General features: G+C 38.5%; 2 protein-coding genes across 2 annotated transcripts; both read left to right on the top strand.

The window, feature by feature from the left end:
* The first annotated feature begins 82 nt into the window (after window positions 1-82).
* On the top strand, window positions 83-7035 carry gtf2h3 (general transcription factor IIH, polypeptide 3). The gene is made up of 13 exons (XM_058374530.1): window positions 83-195; window positions 384-463; window positions 2119-2225; window positions 2430-2578; window positions 2708-2770; window positions 3116-3145; window positions 3933-3961; window positions 4058-4132; window positions 4310-4363; window positions 5154-5222; window positions 5337-5472; window positions 6560-6596; window positions 6709-7035. The coding sequence occupies exons 1-13, from the start codon at window positions 186-188 to the stop codon at window positions 6776-6778; spliced, it is 909 nt and encodes a 302-aa protein (XP_058230513.1). The 5' UTR covers window positions 83-185; the 3' UTR covers window positions 6779-7035.
* Window positions 7036-9026: 1991 nt separating this feature from the next.
* On the top strand, window positions 9027-16736 carry LOC131343105 (rab5 GDP/GTP exchange factor-like). The gene is made up of 9 exons (XM_058374528.1): window positions 9027-9138; window positions 10119-10291; window positions 10724-10842; window positions 12369-12520; window positions 12611-12680; window positions 12864-12999; window positions 14011-14102; window positions 14437-14693; window positions 14905-16736. The coding sequence occupies exons 2-9, from the start codon at window positions 10134-10136 to the stop codon at window positions 15229-15231; spliced, it is 1311 nt and encodes a 436-aa protein (XP_058230511.1). The 5' UTR covers window positions 9027-9138; window positions 10119-10133; the 3' UTR covers window positions 15232-16736.
* The last annotated feature ends 828 nt before the right edge of the window (window positions 16737-17564 follow it).

The following is a 17564-nucleotide window of genomic DNA, read 5'->3' as shown; positions in this document are numbered from 1 at the left end:
GCGAAATGGCGTAACGTAAGGTACGATACAGCCAATAGTATGAGGAGTTCTTAATATAGGAGGCGGGGTATGGCGCAAAACGAGTGGAAGCAAAATAACCTGCCAAACAGATGAAGGCCGTGGTCGCATAATGATTGCGTCAGACAGGGCAACCGTGTTTCTTTTAAGGAACGAGGCGCTCAGCAATGGCATCAGGTAGCTATATGTTTATGTGACAACTTTCCATGTTTATTCTGTGTTTGAATTTGTTACTGTTTCATTTGTAATGCTGAGCTCACAAACTCTCAGATCTTTATTTATCAGCACAGATTAATGCATGACCAGAATTCTTCCACTCTAACCTCAGTGTAACGTGCTGGCTCCTATCTGTCTCTCATCCACAGAAGACGAAATTAGTCTTCTGGTCATTGTGGTTGACGTCAACCCCATTTGGTGGGGTCAGCAATCTCAGAGACAACCAGAGGTACGTGTTTGTGTGTGTTTCTGTGTGTTTCTGTGTGTTTTATGTGTGTTATTATGTATTATAGTGTATTATAATGTGTGTGTGTGTGTGTTATAATGTATTATAATGGTGTGTGTGTTATAATGTATTATAATGGTGTGTGTTTTATAATGTATTATAATGGTGTGTGTGTGTGTGTGTGTTATAATGTATTGTAATGGTGTGTGTGTTGTGTGTTATAATGTATTGTGTGTGTGTGTGTGTGTGTGTTTGTGTGTTATAATGTATTATAATGGTGTGTGTGTGTGTGTGCATGTTATAATGTATTATAATGGTGTGTGTGTGCATGTTATAATGTATTATAATGGTGTGTGTGTGCATGTTATAATGTATTATAATGGTGTGTGTGTGTGCATGTTATAATGTATTATAATGGTGTGTGTGTGTGCATGTTATAATGTATTATAATGGTGTGTGTGTGTGTGTGTGTGTGCATGTTATAATGTATTATAATGGTGTGTGTGTGTGTGTGTGTGCATGTTATAATGTATTATAATGGTGTGTGTGTGTGTGCATGTTATAATGTATTATAATGGTGTGTGTGTGTGTGTGCATGTTATAATGTATTATAATGGTGTGTGTGTGTGTGTGTGTGCATGTTATAATGTATTATAATGGTGTGTGTGTGTGTGCATGTTGTAATGTATTATAATGGTGTGTGTGTGTGTGCATGTTGTAATGTATTATAATGGTGTGTGTGTGTGTGTGCATGTTATAATGTATTATAATGGTGTGTGTGTGTGTGTGTGCGCATGTTATAATGTATTATAATGGTGTGTGTGTGTGTGTGCATGTTCTAATGTATTATAATGGTGTGTGTGTGTGTGTGCATGTTATAATGTATTATAATGGTGTGTGTGTGTGTGTGTGTGTGCATGTTATAATGTATTATAATGGTGTGTGTGTGTGTGCATGTTATAATGTATTATAATGGTGTGTGTGTGTGTGCATGTTATATTGTATTATATTGGTGTGTGTCTTTTTTTTAAAGAATTTATCAGTTATTGTTAAAGTGGTCATTATTTATTATTGGTCATTATTTATTAGTGGTCATTATTTACACACTGGAGTCTTCATCTTTTGCTTTAATCTATCTGTACACCTCAGCAGTGTTTGGGTATAATTACAACACGTGGTTTCCGTTCAGTTACACAAGACAAGCCACGTCTTATCATTTACTTTACAGCAGCTGTAAACATCCTTTCCCTCACCATCCTCATGTCTCCTCTGTATTCAAGTAAAAAAAATGCAGCTTGGTATTTTACCATGGAACCAGGAAGTCCTCCATCCTGACTGAAGCTTATGGAAGGAGTCTCCAGTGTCAGCTCATAGTAACACTCAGTATTCAGCCACAGAGAAAGCTTGTTCTGTTTTATTAGTAAAATGACAAGAGAAGGAATAACTGTTTATAGCTGTTATAATGGAGACTAGAACAGGGACTAACTTGAACATGAAATGGAAGTAAATGTATCACAATATGAATATTTATATAATCATTATCAAATTGTTGTGTTACAAGGAATAAAACTCTTTAGGATGTGCTGTTATTCAGGTTAGTAACAATATCTGCGCATCATGTTGGGCAGCTTCACACTTGATTTTCTTCTTTCTCTCAGTTCACTCTGTCAAAATGTCTGGACGCGGTGATTGTCATGGCAAACTCCCACTTAGTGATGACTCGATCCAACAGACTGGCCATCATCGCTAGCCACTGTCAGGAGAAGTAAGACACACACACACACACCATTATAAGACATTATAACACACACAAACACACACACACACACCATTATAATACATTATAACACACACAAACACACACACACCATTATAATACATTATATCATTATAACTCCTCCAGGGCTTGCTTTTCACCATTCATTTTCCTGACAGTCTGACTCAAACCTGTTTTTATTTCCATTTGAAGTCACTTTCTGTACCCAAGCAAGCACTGGAGAACAGGAGATGCTGTCGGGGATCATGTAGCCGTGTCTGGGAACGGTGACGGCAAATACGAGCTGCTGTCTGTCGGTGATGACATCATCGCAGAAGAGATCAGGAATCTCATGGCCAGAAGTGAGTTACACGTGAACTCGCTATCATTGGTTAATAGGCATGGAAAAAAATGTCACATTTGGTGTGATGATGTCTGTAATCAAAGTGTATCTAAGCGGTAATGAATATCTCTCTCACTCCATATTAAAGCGCAAGTGAGAGGCCACCAGACCGACACGTTACTGGCTGGATCCCTCGCCAAAGCTCTCTGCTGTATCCTTTAAAACGTTTCGTTTTCATTTTCTCTGATATACAGAACATCCATCCATCCATCCATTTCCTACACCACTCATCCTACACAGCAGTACCTGGAGGCTGTCCCAAAGGACTCTGGGCACAAAGCAGGGGGACACCCGGGACTGCGGTGCCAACCTATCACAGGCCACACACACACACACACACACAATTACACACTACAGACCAGAGATCAGCCTATAAATCTCCACACACAGGGCGGAGGCAGGAATCAAACCCGCAACCCTGCAGTCATGGTGTGAAGCAAATGGCTTATAAAGGTTCAAGCTTGTGTTCAGATTTTCTTAAATGCTTGACTCTCAGATATTCATCGAGTGTCTAAGGAACTGGAAGGTAAGCCTTGTCTTCAGGAAAAATGCAAATAAAACAGTGTTATTGTTTCCTTTTTTAATTTTTTTAGGGTAAATGAAATGGTGGTTATTTGTCAGGGTGGTGATTGATGGTGTTATATAATTGACAGTGCAGATTGTTCTTTATTGCAGATTTTTGTGAAAGGCAGCCTTTCAGAAGTAGACAAGAGAAACCTTTCTTTAATGGTGTACACAATGACAGAATTAGGGATCTGTAGTTTTTTTTCCCCTTTATGGTCAGTGATGATGATGATGATGATGATGAGGTACAGTTAACTTGGCTGAAAAGTAGCAGCTCATATGCAGTAATATATGATGGAATATATGATGAGATATTTATGTGTAAGTGCTGCAATCCCTAGTAGACAAAGTCAGAATAACTTTGCCCAGCATTTTGGTGTTCCTTTTTTTTGTGTGTAAAGACATTTTGTGCTAGGAATATTAGATATTTTTATATTTATATTTTTACATAACAGATTTATTCCACACTTTTGTCCACTTTCTGATTCTGTTGTACTGTATAATTGGGAAGAATAATTTCATCTCAACAACTAGTTTTGTTTGTTGCATTTTGAAGCAGATATATATATATATATATATATATATATATATATATATATATATATGTAAAGTTGTTTATCCCTGAAGGTGCTTATCCTCCAGGCAACTGTGAATAAAAACCTGACGAGTCCAGATACCTGATCTGCGTCATATGAGACCTGATCTGTGTCAAATGATACATTATCAGTACTGTTTTGTTATATTTGCAGCTGGACAAGACATGAAATCAAGGATATTGGTGAGAATATATTTTGTCAATTTCAGCAGTTATGAGTGTAAATTTGAGCTGAATATTTAATTGAACACGAATAACTCAGTAGCTTGTGATCTGCAGGTGATAAAAGCAGCTGAGGATTGCGCTCTGCAGTACATGAACTTCATGAACGTGATCTTTGCTGCACAGAAACAGGTCTCTGTTAGACCATTTGTTTTAACATTCCTCAGTAACTGATTATACAGTCGAGAATGTTCTCACAGGAAACTTCTCTCTCTCTGTCTCTCGCTCTCCCTCTCTCTCCCTCTCTCCATCTCTCCCCCTCTCTCTTTCTCCCCCTCTCCCCCCCTATCTCTTTCTTTCTGTTACTAGAATGTCCTGATTGATGCGTGTGTGCTGGACTCTGATTCAGGCCTTTTGCAGCAGGTTTGTTTTTTTATAGAAATGACACAAACACTATTACAATAGAGGGTTTTAAAGAATCGACTATAACATTTTTTAGCAATACACCAGGGAAATGGAAATCAACTTATGGGACATTTTCAGTCAGTATAAACACATTGAATGATTTTCTGGCCGCATGTTTCTGTTATACAGTGAGTCAGGACTCTGTTGGGTTTCAGTGTGAGATGTGTGTTTTTCCCTGAGTTGTATAATTGTACACAGGAATTTAAGGGGTTGAACATAAATTGTAGCTGCTTGGGAACAAGCACTTGGGGCATCTCGGAGAGCAGAAATTGGTTTGATACTTTGAAGTGAAATTTACATTTGTGTGGGGGAAATAAAATAACAGTTTTTTGAGAACTTTTCTATTATATTGCCCCTAGTAGGCTGGTAAAAACAAATACTTATAAAAAACTAAATATTCTTAAAGCCCTGTTTACTTTCATATGAGCTTCATATTAACCACCACTTTGGAGTGTGACATGACAAAGACATTCAATGCTGAACATGGACACAAGAAAACAGGAAGAAATTCCATTTTCTGTCCTCTGGGAAAAAGAGTTAAGGATTCTCAGGTCATAGTTAGAAGTCATCTATCATGTCTGGTCTTTGGATGATTGCATTACAACATGGTAAGTTCTCTGAATCCTCAAATTGGATTAGTTGTAGATGAGCCATACTGTTGCTAGTATTAATCTGAAATCTTGCACTCAGAACAGCAGACGAGGCAAAACCTCACGTCTTTCATTATAAATATTTGTTTATTTTATAGGCTTGTGACATAACTGGTGGTCAGTACCTAAAGATTCCCCAGAAAACTGCACTGGCACAGTATTTGTTGGTGAGTTAATCATTCATCATGAGTCTTCAATAGACACACTAACCCTAGCAGTGTCCTCAGCATTATGTGTGGTGTTAGTGTTTCCTGTGTTATTGATGGTAATATTTTGCACAGTGGGTTTTCCTGCCTGACGCAGATCAGCGTTCCCAGTTGGTTCTTCCTCCACCGGTACACGTTGACTACAGAGCAGCCTGCTTCTGTCACCGCAACCTCATCGAGATCGGCTACGTCTGCTCAGTGTGTCTGTCAAGTACGTCATACACTTCCAGCTTTGTTTTTTTTCCCCACGTAGGCCATGTATTTCAAAGATAGTCTTACTTCCGGTTCCATCGTCTCAAAATCAGAGAGATTATTTTTGTGTGTTTTTGTTTAAATGCCTGAAACAAGGTCTGTGGTTAACTCAAGCTCATAAAATACATCAGTAAAAAAAGACGGTTACTCACAAGTGGTTAAATGAAACTATAGAGGTTGTCGGGGAGGTTAAATGTCATCACACTGAACAGGAAAGCTCATCTACTACAACTTTGTTGTGTAACACAAACTTTTTATCTATTCAGATTCCTCCACATAAAGAGCACATGTTTTTAAATAAAGAGTAAAAGAGTTGTCAGAAGCTCAGTAGTGGTGATGTTGAAGTCATGTGACTGCAGCATTTTCTTTTTTAATTTAGCCTCTTACTTCTGCTGATTGCATTCAGGCTTCAAAATTTACAAAAGTTGTGCGCATTTGCGAAGATTATCTTGAACAAAATGTCTCAAAAGAATCAGAAAGTTATGTTGGTCACAGAGCTTATTTTCTGCAGTAGTTAAAATGCTAGTGGATATAAACCTAATGGCTTTTTATCGAGGGAACCAGAGTGATGATTGTTTCCATGTTGGAATACAAAAATACCTCATCTCTACAGCACTCTATAGGCCAAATTGCTCAAGGGATACTGAATACCTGAATTGCTAACGAAAGATAAAGCACTTGATGCCTCGCTGTGAAGTCTGAGGATTATACTGATGCTTGTGAAGATTGACAGCATGATCATTTACACCAACCTAAAAATCTGCTTGCCTCTGCCAGAAGGTTAATACTTGTCTGTAGATGAAGCTTTTAAAAAACAATGAGACTTCCAAATGAACTCCAACACACAAAAATCACAAAATCAATGTTAAAGTTGAGTTGCTCTGTATTGAGGCAGGTCAGAGATCCCACTGTTGTCTCCAGTCCTGTTAAAACAGACACTATCTTCCTGAAAGGCTTCCATTCGTACGTCAGATAATTCTATTAAATTCTATAAATGACATTGAGGTCTTATGTGTGTTTTTTTTTTGTCTCTCTCCATCTAACAGTATTCTGCAACTTTAGTCCGATCTGCACAACCTGCGAGTGAGTACTTATAACACTCATCTCTTCTCATTTCATCTCTTAGCACATGTCGCATTTTCTCAGAATTTGCTGTGAGGAAGATTTTAGATTTTTTTTTGGTTTGTTTCTCCAGGACTGCCTTTAAGATCCCCCTGCCCCAGATGATGAAACCGAAGAAAAAGAAACTTAAAGCAGCAAACTGATCCCCTCGTCTGACCTTGTGACCTCGAATATTAAACCCAGAACTGAGTTTTATTTGGATGTGTATTTTTTTGAGGGACAAGAACTCAAAACCATGAAAGTGGGCATTCGATTTTTTTCTTCTTCTTTTTTTGTAGGAAACACGCATTTAACAAGAACAAGCTTTGACTGTTAAGGACAATATTTTCAGGGGAACTATTGCAGGTTCACATTTTTGTATTTGTAAATAGAAAAATAAAAATGATGCGTTTTGATTATACATTGATGAGTCTCTCTTCTTTGCATTAGAGCCAGGCTTGTGGGCTTATTGCAGTAAGCAGATTGTTCCAGAAATACAGTAAATCTGTTAATAAATATAAAATCTGTTAAACAGGGAAATATGTTATTGTTTCTATAGTAACAACTTATTCTATGAAACCAGGGACCTGATAGATGCTCCATATAATCAAAGACCAATAAAACTTTATTTATTTTTTATTGGTACTGTGATTTAACAAAGCAAATCATGTAACTGGTGATATGGCCTGTAAGGAGATGTTAATGTATCATTTATACCACAGCACCGGTCAAAAATCTGAAATCTGATCGGTAAAATGTGTGTTGTTTTTGTATAGCAGGACAGAAAGTAGTTCCGGCTGTAACATGAACGATGGGTTAATATTAATGCATTGCTTCTAATACGTTATAGTTTCTATAGTAACAGCTCATGCAAAGGGACTTGCATAGCGGACACTCCACATGATCTAAGACTAATCATAAACAGAAACGTGTTTATCAAAGAAATATCTAAACTTAGGAGACAGTTACATTATTAATCTCATATGGAAGGAGCCTCAGGTGTTAGCACTTTGTAACAGTCATGGTGCTTTGTGAAATTCAGAGGTTTACACTTTGCAGTTTCTGTGTGTGCGCGTGAGAGTGAAAGAGAAAGTGAGAGAGATTGATTGATTGATTGATTGATTGATTGATTATTAGAGAAAAACAGTAATAGAGTGAGGCTGGTGAGGTAATGACCTCCAATCTCAGCTATAAAATGTGACCACATGATCTAACTTGTCTCTTAGACTGTCCACATTACATCTATAAACTGTTACGATAGATAGATAGATAGATAGATAGATAGATAGATAGATAGATAGATAGATAGATAGATAGATAGATCACAGTTTGTTTCATCTAGTAATTAAATATTACTGTATGTAATTAAATATAAGCAGTTCCTGCCAACTGTGTTCTAAGCAAAATAACACACTCCAGACTATGCTGTTATACAAAAATAACACACTCCAGACTATGCTGTTATACAAAAATAACACACTCCGTTGCATGTTTTGCCACATCACACCACCCCAGCGTGTATTATTATGTGTGTACATCATCACAGTCTGTCTTGTGCCATTCCCTATAGATTGAGTCTCTGATGTCAGCACTTTGTAACGGTCGGTGTGTGTTCCAGGTTTCCAGGACTTTCTGGTTTCTAGACACTCTGCATTTGTTTGAGAGGCTGCTGAGGTACACTAAATTGCCTAAAGTTTTGGGACACCCCTCCAAATCATTGAATTCAGGGGTTGGGTTCGGCCTCTTAGTTCCAGTGAAAGCAACTCTTAATGCTTCAGCTTACCAAGACATTTTGGAAAATTTCATGCTCCCAACTTTGCCTGGCTTGCAGTCTCCACTCTACTTCATCCCAAAGGTGTTCTATGGGGTTGAGGTCAGGACTCTGTGAAGTTCCTCCACACCAAACTCACTCATCCATGTCTTTATGGACCTTGCTTTGTGCACTGGTGTGCAGTCATGTTGGAACAGGAAGGGGTCATCCCCAAACTGTTCCCACAAAGTTGGGAGCATGAAATTGTCCAAAATGTCTCGGTATGAAGCTGAAGCATTAAGAGTTCCTTTCACTGGAACTAAGGGACCGAGCCCAACCCCTGAAAAACAACACCTGAACTCAGTGATTTGGAGGGGTGTCCCAAAACTTTTGGCAGTATAGTGAATGTTTATACCTGCTATAAAGTAAGTGAAATTTTAAGTCTATGACATGGTGTTTATTAATACAGTGTAAACCAGTAATTGTGGTAAAAGTTGATTGTTTTCCTACAACAGCACGTCCCCAGGTGCTTTATTCCTAATATAACCGGACTGAACTCCTGTTCAACAGGTGGCGGTGATTGATGTGTTTATAACGAGAAAAACAACGGTCACGTCCCAAATAGCAATTAAGTTTTCTATGTAGCATGTAAAAGTAGTGGTGTTTTAACCGCACGGCCTTCTATTAGAGCGTGTCAGCTAGTGCACTTCATGCGGTTTGGGACGTTTCCCTCTCAGCAGGTTGACGCTGCTGCTCCGGGAAGTTGGCGTTGAGGTAAATAGATTTTTATAAAGTGTCTGAAGGTGACAGTGTAATATTTTATCGCTTAGCTTTTGGTTATGACATTTCAGTTATTAATTAATTAGCAGTGCATCAAGATAACTAGCTAGTTCATCTATCAAAACACTTCGGCTCACCAGACAAGTTAGCATAGCAAGCCAACTAGCAAGCAATGCAAAATAAACTTCGTGTATATGTTAAAGTACTAAATTAAAACTATTCCAGTGCCGAATCTCTGAAAAGACTGATTTAGCGTCGTCTCTGTAAGATAGCTAAAGTTTAACTTCACCAGTTTTTTTTTTCAGAACTTTACGTTCGTTTACCTAAATCTTTTCTACTTTTCGTTGGGTAAAGTTCATTTATTTGTTAGACAGGTTTTGCTCAGCTTTAGTGTCATCCACTTATTCATAAATTTTCCACAAAAATAAACCTGAAACCTGGTTACGGTAATGGTCACGAGTTTGTCATTAGGGATGGCGATGTTCAAAGAATCGACTCGTTTCCCTGGGAATCGAGTCGCGAATCGAATGAATTGAATTCGGATTTGTTTGGCTTCTCACTCGTAGTTAAAAGTCTTGTGTGATGTGACACGACGGTGTTGTACAGGGTTGAGACTGTGATCTAAACAGATAAGATCACCCTTCTGTTTTGTACACGAAGCGTCTCATTTAAAACATGTTGCTTGAAAGAGTCGAATCAGTGAATTGCTAAAAGACTCTGTAGTTTTCTATAGGGAGGCGTTGTGAGTTTGTATAACCTGCTTTGGATATAATTGCCCAAAATTTCCATTCTGGGGATTTCCACTCTCTTTAGATCTGAAAGTCATGCTCAGAGTATATTTCATTGAGTTATCTGGAAAATCTGATTTGGCAAAAATAAGAGCTTGTGTTTTCCCAGGGGAGTGAAATCGCTTCTCTGCCAATGTTCAGACACACATATCCATTTTGTACAGTTTGCGATCTTTCCATCATCAGGTGGATCTGAGGAGGATGTGGGCTGAGCAGAAGCGAGGGATCCACGTCACGCAGGATGAGCTGCTCTGCAAAGATGGCTGCGGGTTTTACGGCAACCCGGCCTGGCAGGGATACTGTTCCAAATGCTGGAGAAAGAGGACACGCAAGGCTGAAACCAGCAAAGAGGATCGTGGGTAAGAGTTCAGATCGTATCTGCGTGAGCAGCAGTAATGAGGCACTGTGGTTGAGGCCAGGTGCCAAAACTTTTAAATAATGATATTTGTCCAACCTTTTGAACCCTGGCTGAATCCAAGATTTGTGGGGTAGTTGTTAACCACGAGTTAGAAATGTGGATGTTTTGTTCAAATTTGGCTAAAATAAAGATTCTGTCCTTTCGATCATTTATGAATGAGCTTCATCAGGAGCACAAAAAAATGCTATGCTGTCGACACAGCAGTTTACGTATTGAACTTCAGGATATATGTCTGATAACTGGTTAATGGCCGATGGTAAAGACGGTTGGTTTTAATATGGTGCTTCTGAAAGTGGAAGAGCGTTTTACAGTAAAACATTCCTTTTTAGAAGCTCATCATAAATGATCTCTTTTGTTTCATGACCACGGTCAGGCTCCACGAAGATGGAAGATCCCAGAATAACGTATCTAAAACTGAAGAGAAGAAAAATGCTGAGAAGGGTAGACGGTCCAGCTCTATTATGCGACTCTTCTGGGGCAGTTCTTCACAAGGTAGTAGTGTTTCTCTACTTCAGAATGCTGGATGTACAGTAAACACACATGCACCCCAACCATTAAAATTTACACTTTATATATACACACACACATATATAGCGCGCAGGAGGCGAGATTCCCTCATCCAATCATATTTATTAATAAAGTGTAAATTTTAATGGCTTGTGTGTATGTATGTATGTGTGTGTGTATATATATGTATATATATATATATATATACACATATATATATATATATATATATATATATATATATATATATATATATATATATATATATATATATATATATATATATATATATATATACATACACACACACACACACACACACATGGTGAGTGTGAAGAAAATCAGCATTACAAAGACTTGCAAATACTCAAAAAATAGTTTTTTGTGTGTATATATATATATATATATATGTGTGTGTGTGTGTATATATGTATATATATATATATATACATATATACACACACACACACATATATATATATATATATATATATATATATATATATATATATATATATATATATATATATATATATATATATATATATATACACACAAAAAACTATTTTTTGAGTATTTGCAAAAGTCTTTGTAATGCTGATTTTCTTCACACTCACCATGTTGATAGCAATCACCCGTAAATTACCACGCATGTTCACAGCTGATTGACATTTAGTGACACTAACCAAAAAACCCATAAAAGGTAAAAAGCAGACAGCTAACTCCATCAAAATGATGACTAAACGGCAAAACGCTGCCTCCTGATGTGTTTAATGTTCCAGTACCGCAGCTCAGTGTGCCATTACCACAGACACAAACTGATGCCATTTCTTTTGTTCTGATTGAATGGCAAGTCTTGTTTGGTGGAATGGATTGATTTGTTTTGAATTGCTTTCAAGTAGGAATATGAAAGTTTCACAAAACGTTCAATAAATACATGCGGGTAAAAAAAAATCATTGGAATAATACTTTAAACTTCTACAATCTGTATACTGAATTTTAGCAGCTTGCACCAGTCATATGATTTGAAGCTGTACAGTCTGGTCTCACTTTATAGCCAAGAGCTCTCCTAGGATACGAATCACTGAATCCTATCCTATGTTAATTGTGAACGATTTATTAATAAATGCGTTCATATCCAGTTTGATTAAATGAGGCCAGTTGTTTGGCTGCATGCCCTTTGTACATAAACAGGTTCTAAGCATGTGGCCATATCATGAATATGTGAGATTATAAATCAAATTTAAGATTACTGAGCTTGATTTCCGATGCTTTTACTCATTTTAAGTCTTCTTATTCTTATGTAATACTTTTACATCTTTCTAGAAATGATCTAACTACCTAGCGGTAGGGAAAGTGCAGGATATTTTCCAAACTATTACTAGAGAGTGAAGACTAATTTTCTGTCTGTCCCTCTGTCTCTCACTGTCTCTCTCTTTCTGTCTGTGTATCTCTCTTTCGCTCTCTCTCTCTTTGTTTCTCTTCCCTTTTCTCTTTCTCTATTTTTTCAGAGTCGCCTGAAAGTGAGGATGTAGCCCTGAAGGCCTTCCAGAGCCTGGAGCCTGGTGATTTCCCTGGATTCCTCAAACTGCTGCGCAAGCCGCCTGCACAACGTCTTCAGTCAAGCTGCACAGCCTTCCTCAACACCATCGAGGCTTACCAAGTAAATCTCTCTCCTAGCCTCAAGTTTCTTACCTGAACACAAGATCTTTCAGAAAACACACACTTCACCTGCTCATGTCTTTTGTTTCAGAATCTGCCTGTACAGAAGCAGTCGGACCTGGTGCAGGATTTCTACCAGAGTATATCTGTTCACTTCGATGGTGAGTTCAGCAAGCTGTCTGCTGGATATAACATTCTCCATGTTTACTGGAGCAAGCTGCAACAAGATCAGAGTGTTCTTGTGGATAGTGTTTGTCTCATTTACGTCACTTCTACAGAGCAGGATTGCTGCGTGTTCACAAGTGTAGTAACGATAAAAACGCTCATTTCTTCCCTGCTTCCAGGTCTTCCTGAGGCACAGGCTTCTCAGATGATGGAACACGTCGAGAAGTTGATCATGACTCGTTTCCACAAGTGGGTCTTCTGCCATGACAGCTGTGATGACGAACAGAAGGATCTAACACTCCAGAGAAGAATCAAGTAAGTACTGATGCTGGAGGCTCTCATTATCATAAACACTATGCTTCTGAATCCCAGAAGTGTTTTAATGGATGGGTTTTACTTCAGTGATGATGCATGACACATACCAGGTTAGACGTTGGGCTGCTTAGATTTATTTTGTTTCAAGGATGGACAAATCATTAATTAATTAATTAAGCACTCTCATATACCATCACTTATGTCAGGTCTCACATGTTTTGGTTGCCCTGAAACTTCATTGACTAGGCTAAAAAGTGCAGTGTCCCATAAAACATAGCCTGTGTCTGGTCTTAATCTTTTTCTCTTGACAGGCATGTTTTACCAGCAGAAGAATATAGCACTGATTTATGTTGCTTTGTTTTGTCACAATTTATACATATGCAAACGTTCAGAAGACAATAACAAACACAGTAATTGTTATATAAGCTATGTCACGTGCACAAGCATCATTCCACTGTCAGGCAATACAGCAGGTTGTGGGATTCAGATTATGCACATCAGACAGACAGACAGTTCATCCCAATGGGAAATTTACAAACATTTACGTTATATACTATAGGGCGGTGGTAGCTCAAGTGGTTAAGGCTCTGGGTCGTTGATCGTAAGATTCTGGCCCAAGCACCACCACTGCAACGCTGCCACCACTGGGGCCTTGAGCAAGGTCCCCAAGACCCCCAATCTCCAGAGCCACTGTATCATGGCTGACCCTGCGCTCTGACCCCAAATCTCCAAGTATGGGCTATGCAAAGAAAGAATTTCACTGTGCAATAATGTATATGTGACAAAGACTTATGTACTAGTACCATGTGCCAAACAAATACTTTTAATTTCAGTAAAGACTGATTTAATTTGTTTATTTTATTATTTAACTGGTTGTTGAACCTGCTTGTCCTCTGAGCTGCTACTAATACAAACTAATAGCTTTGACCCAATTTGTCCATGCATGTGATTGTTTATAGAGTACTATAATTTATTTATTTTTTGATTAGTTTCTCTGTTTTACTCTCATAGGTCTTTGAACTGGGTCACTCCTGAGATGCTGCGTGTGCCTTTTCCAAAGGGAGGCTCAGACACCAGCGACCCATATTTACCTGCAATAACAGGTGATGACCTGACAGCAAAAAAAAACCCCTCTGCGTCAGTTATGAACATGGGGGGAAAGATATCTAAATTGTCTCTTGCTCATAAAATTGTGATTCTTCTCTTTTGTATTTATCCACACACAGACAGACACAAACACACAAATTTAAGCATGTGTCTCTACACACAGTGTGCACTTGTGTGTGTGTGTATGAACCACTGCCAAATGACGCTACTGGTTCAGATCTGATGCACACCATTTGTTATTCTGTAAAAACCCAGGTATTCTGTCTGAAAGTGGATTAAATCTAGTAGTTGAATCTCATTTGAGGAATAATTTCATGTTGTATCCCACAGCCATCATAGAGATGGATGCCAAGCGTGCGCCTCAGGACAAACTGGCTTGTTTGTCCAAGTGCAGTCAGCATGTTTTCCAAGCGCTTGCCTCAGAGAACAGGCAGCCGGCGAACGCAGACGACTTCCTGTCCTCTCTGATTTACGTCGTTCTGAGGGCCAACCCGCCTCGTCTGCACTCCAACATAAACTACATCGTCCGCTTTGGTCTGCCGCACAGCCTGATGGCAGGGGAGAGCGGCTACTATTTTACCAACCTGGTGGGTTTACAACGTACACACACTGACCGCTTTATCTCTTTATTAGGAACACCTGGACATTCTTGCAGTTATCTTCTTTATATTTCAAATTTGGAGACTGTTGTTTGAAATTCTCAGGAGATCAGTAGCTTGTGAAATACTAGGTATAGAGTGAATAGGGAGTGTATCTGGGCCATTCATACGCTATGATCTCTGCTCATTCCTTTCTCAGTCATGCACTGTTGCCTTCATTGAGAAGTTGGACGGCCCAGCTCTTAACCTCACCCCGGAGGAGTTTAACAGTTACATGCAGGGCCGAAGAGCATCGTCCGTGCCAGCAGAAAACACCGGCCAAAGGAAAGCCCAGGAAAACCGAGAGCAGCTGGAAAAACTGAAGACCCGCCAAGAGAAGGTTGACCAAGGTGTACGTGCTCTTCAGGAGCAGCTGGATCTGTGGGTACGTTCTGTGCAGGACCAGATCGATGAAGTCAGGGCTCAGTCAGTGTTGGTCCTCAAAGACGACGGAGCTGAAGCTCAGCCTGGAGAGACCGTGTGCTGATGGTTCTTTATAGAAAGCACTTCTGTTTTGTTTGTCAGTGTGCTGAACCTGCACTGTTGGGTTAAAAGAGATACAGGTAAGAAGAATTTAAACAGAAGACGGTACAAAATCTTCTCGTTTCTGTTATTTTGCACTGATCCTGCAATCCTGAATTTGCCAGATTGAAAAATTTATTAGCACTGTATTTGCACTCATGACTTGCAGTCGTCTAAATAAAATATCCAATGAAGGACCAGTTTTTTTTTCCAGCATGTGGACATGTTGGTGAACGCAGATTTCGTCACTGTTAAAGATCAGTTTGGACACAGTAATTTTTTATTTTTTTTTCCTTTTCTGCTAATGCAGCGCATGAAAAAATGCCATGCTCTTGCAATATCAGTATTACAGTATTGCAATGACAATTAAAAACTGATATAATGCACTAATTTAAGATGCCTTATCTTGGACTTTCTTCAACAATCTCTCTCATTTTAAGTCGGGTATCTTCTGTAGTTCTTTAACAGGGTCTCAGGGCTTCGTTTATACACACAGGCCATGGCTCTTTAGCTATCATTGGATCAGTTTCATCAGAGCATTTTAGCTCCTGTTTCTTGCAGGTTATAGTTTAAAGCTGTTCATCAGGGAAGAGAAGTTATTACTGAGCACAGCAGGGTCCTCAACAGTGTCATCAGTGAGAAATATGGAAGGAAGGAGTAAATACTCCTGATTTAAACAACACTTTTGAGGAAGATCACAACAAGCAGCTCAGGTTTATGGCAGTAAGTTCATAAGCTTTAGACTACGCTAAATGTAACACTAAAACCTTGGTGCTGTAATACTACTAAACTCTCATTATATTGTCCAACATCCGCTTAGAAGCAGAATTATAAACACCAGAAATCACTGGAAAGCTATGCAAATAAACACTTGAAGATCTGGGTACAGAGTCCCCCTGAGTCCTGTGTTAACTGTATTATGGAGGACTGGTGGATTTACTTGATGTTTTTGAAAAACAGTACTATTATGAAATTTTCTTCTGGCAAATTAACTTCTTTAACTTTGTGTAGCTCTTGACAAAATTTCATTTTCTGTTTGTTTTTCTGATGTTACATTTTCTGTTTTCTGATTTATTTTTCTTTGGTACAAAAGAAACCCACAAAACAAGCAGAAACTGTCAGTTTGGTGCTGGCTGTAATTGTGTAGATGCAGTATATATCTGACGTTGCCATTTCTCTTCCTGTAAGCAGCGGCACGGTTTTTGTGAATTGTTCTGAAAGAGCAGTGTGTGTGTACATTCCAGTGTCTCAGGTGTGTGTGTGTGTGTGTGTGTGTGTGTGTCTCCATGCTGTTCATTTAGTGAAGTGTGATGCAGTCTATGCAGCTATAAATGAAGATCTTTTGAATTGTACTATGAATTGTAGCTGTTCTCTCTCGATTGAAGTTGTTTATTTACCTGTTTAAAATAAAGAAATGGAGGAAGAAAAGAAATAAATGTGAAAATTAAAGTTCTAAATAAAACGAATGCCACAGAGTCTCTTCACTTCTCAGCCTTGTCATTAAGGAAGTTATTTTTTCACACTGTCATTGTCACTATCATTGTTTTACTGCGAAACATGACATTTTGATGGTGTGTAATGTCACATTACTGTATTTAGAGAGAGAGAGAGAGACTCACCTTAACAGCACTGAAATGGCTTTACCACATCTAACCGTCCTCATTCTGATTTTCACTAAAACACAAATTACCACATATTTATTTATTTATTTCTAAGTGCAGCACTAGTATCAGAGATAAGCCAGTGTCCCATTATTTACCTTAATAGATGTTTGATCATGGGGAAGCATGCTCATTCCCCACTGTGTTGTCAGAGTTGTTAATGCACCTAAGTAGTCTCAAGGATAACTGCAACGCTAGAGTAGCAGTCATGGTACCACGTGTTCGGCTCTCTGATTATTTTGGAGCAGTGGACAGGTTGGTTATTGGAAGGGTTGCCAGATTGGGTTAATTTAAATTATTCAGAGGGTGCCAAGATCTTTATTTCATATTAAAAAAATTGGAATTAAATCTAACATGCAAGTGTGTCTAATGAACAGAACCTTTTCTTCTGGTTAGCTATATTACAATGAAAAGAAGAAGGAAAAAAAGAGTTCCACATAAAGCCTGAGACAAAAAAGAAAAATGGGTTTCCACTGCCTAAGAGCTTAAATTATCTGAGATGGAGTTGGACTGGTTAATGATCTCACTGATGATGTGAAGGAAACCCCTGCTGTATTGAACACAGTTAAGCATAAAACCACACAAAACAAGCCACTGGATGACTGTACTGTGCTGTTGACTCAGAAGTTCCTATTAT

Source organism: Hemibagrus wyckioides, linkage group LG22 (genome assembly GCF_019097595.1).
Source record: "Hemibagrus wyckioides isolate EC202008001 linkage group LG22, SWU_Hwy_1.0, whole genome shotgun sequence".
Lineage (NCBI taxonomy): Eukaryota > Metazoa > Chordata > Actinopteri > Siluriformes > Bagridae > Hemibagrus > Hemibagrus wyckioides.
Note: the sequence above shows the minus strand (reverse complement) of the source record. Positions and strands in the feature narration are given on the sequence as shown.

What these genes read in the sequence shown, in the direction of transcription:
- gtf2h3 (XM_058374530.1), top strand. An exon ending in CCTCGCCAAAGCTCTCTGCT is followed by an intron (nt 2,771 to 3,115) that starts GTATCCTTTAAA and finishes CTTGACTCTCAG; the next exon opens with ATATTCATCGAGTGTCTAAG. An exon ending in CTGCTCAGTGTGTCTGTCAA is followed by an intron (nt 5,473 to 6,559) that starts GTACGTCATACA and finishes TCCATCTAACAG; the next exon opens with TATTCTGCAACTTTAGTCCG.
- LOC131343105 (XM_058374528.1), top strand. Translation starts at nt 10,134, where the DNA reads ATGTGGGCTGAGCAGAAGCGAGGGATCCACGTCACGCAGGATGAGCTG. An exon ending in ACCAGCAAAGAGGATCGTGG is followed by an intron (nt 10,292 to 10,723) that starts GTAAGAGTTCAG and finishes GACCACGGTCAG; the next exon opens with GCTCCACGAAGATGGAAGAT. An exon ending in CTGGGGCAGTTCTTCACAAG is followed by an intron (nt 10,843 to 12,368) that starts GTAGTAGTGTTT and finishes CTATTTTTTCAG; the next exon opens with AGTCGCCTGAAAGTGAGGAT.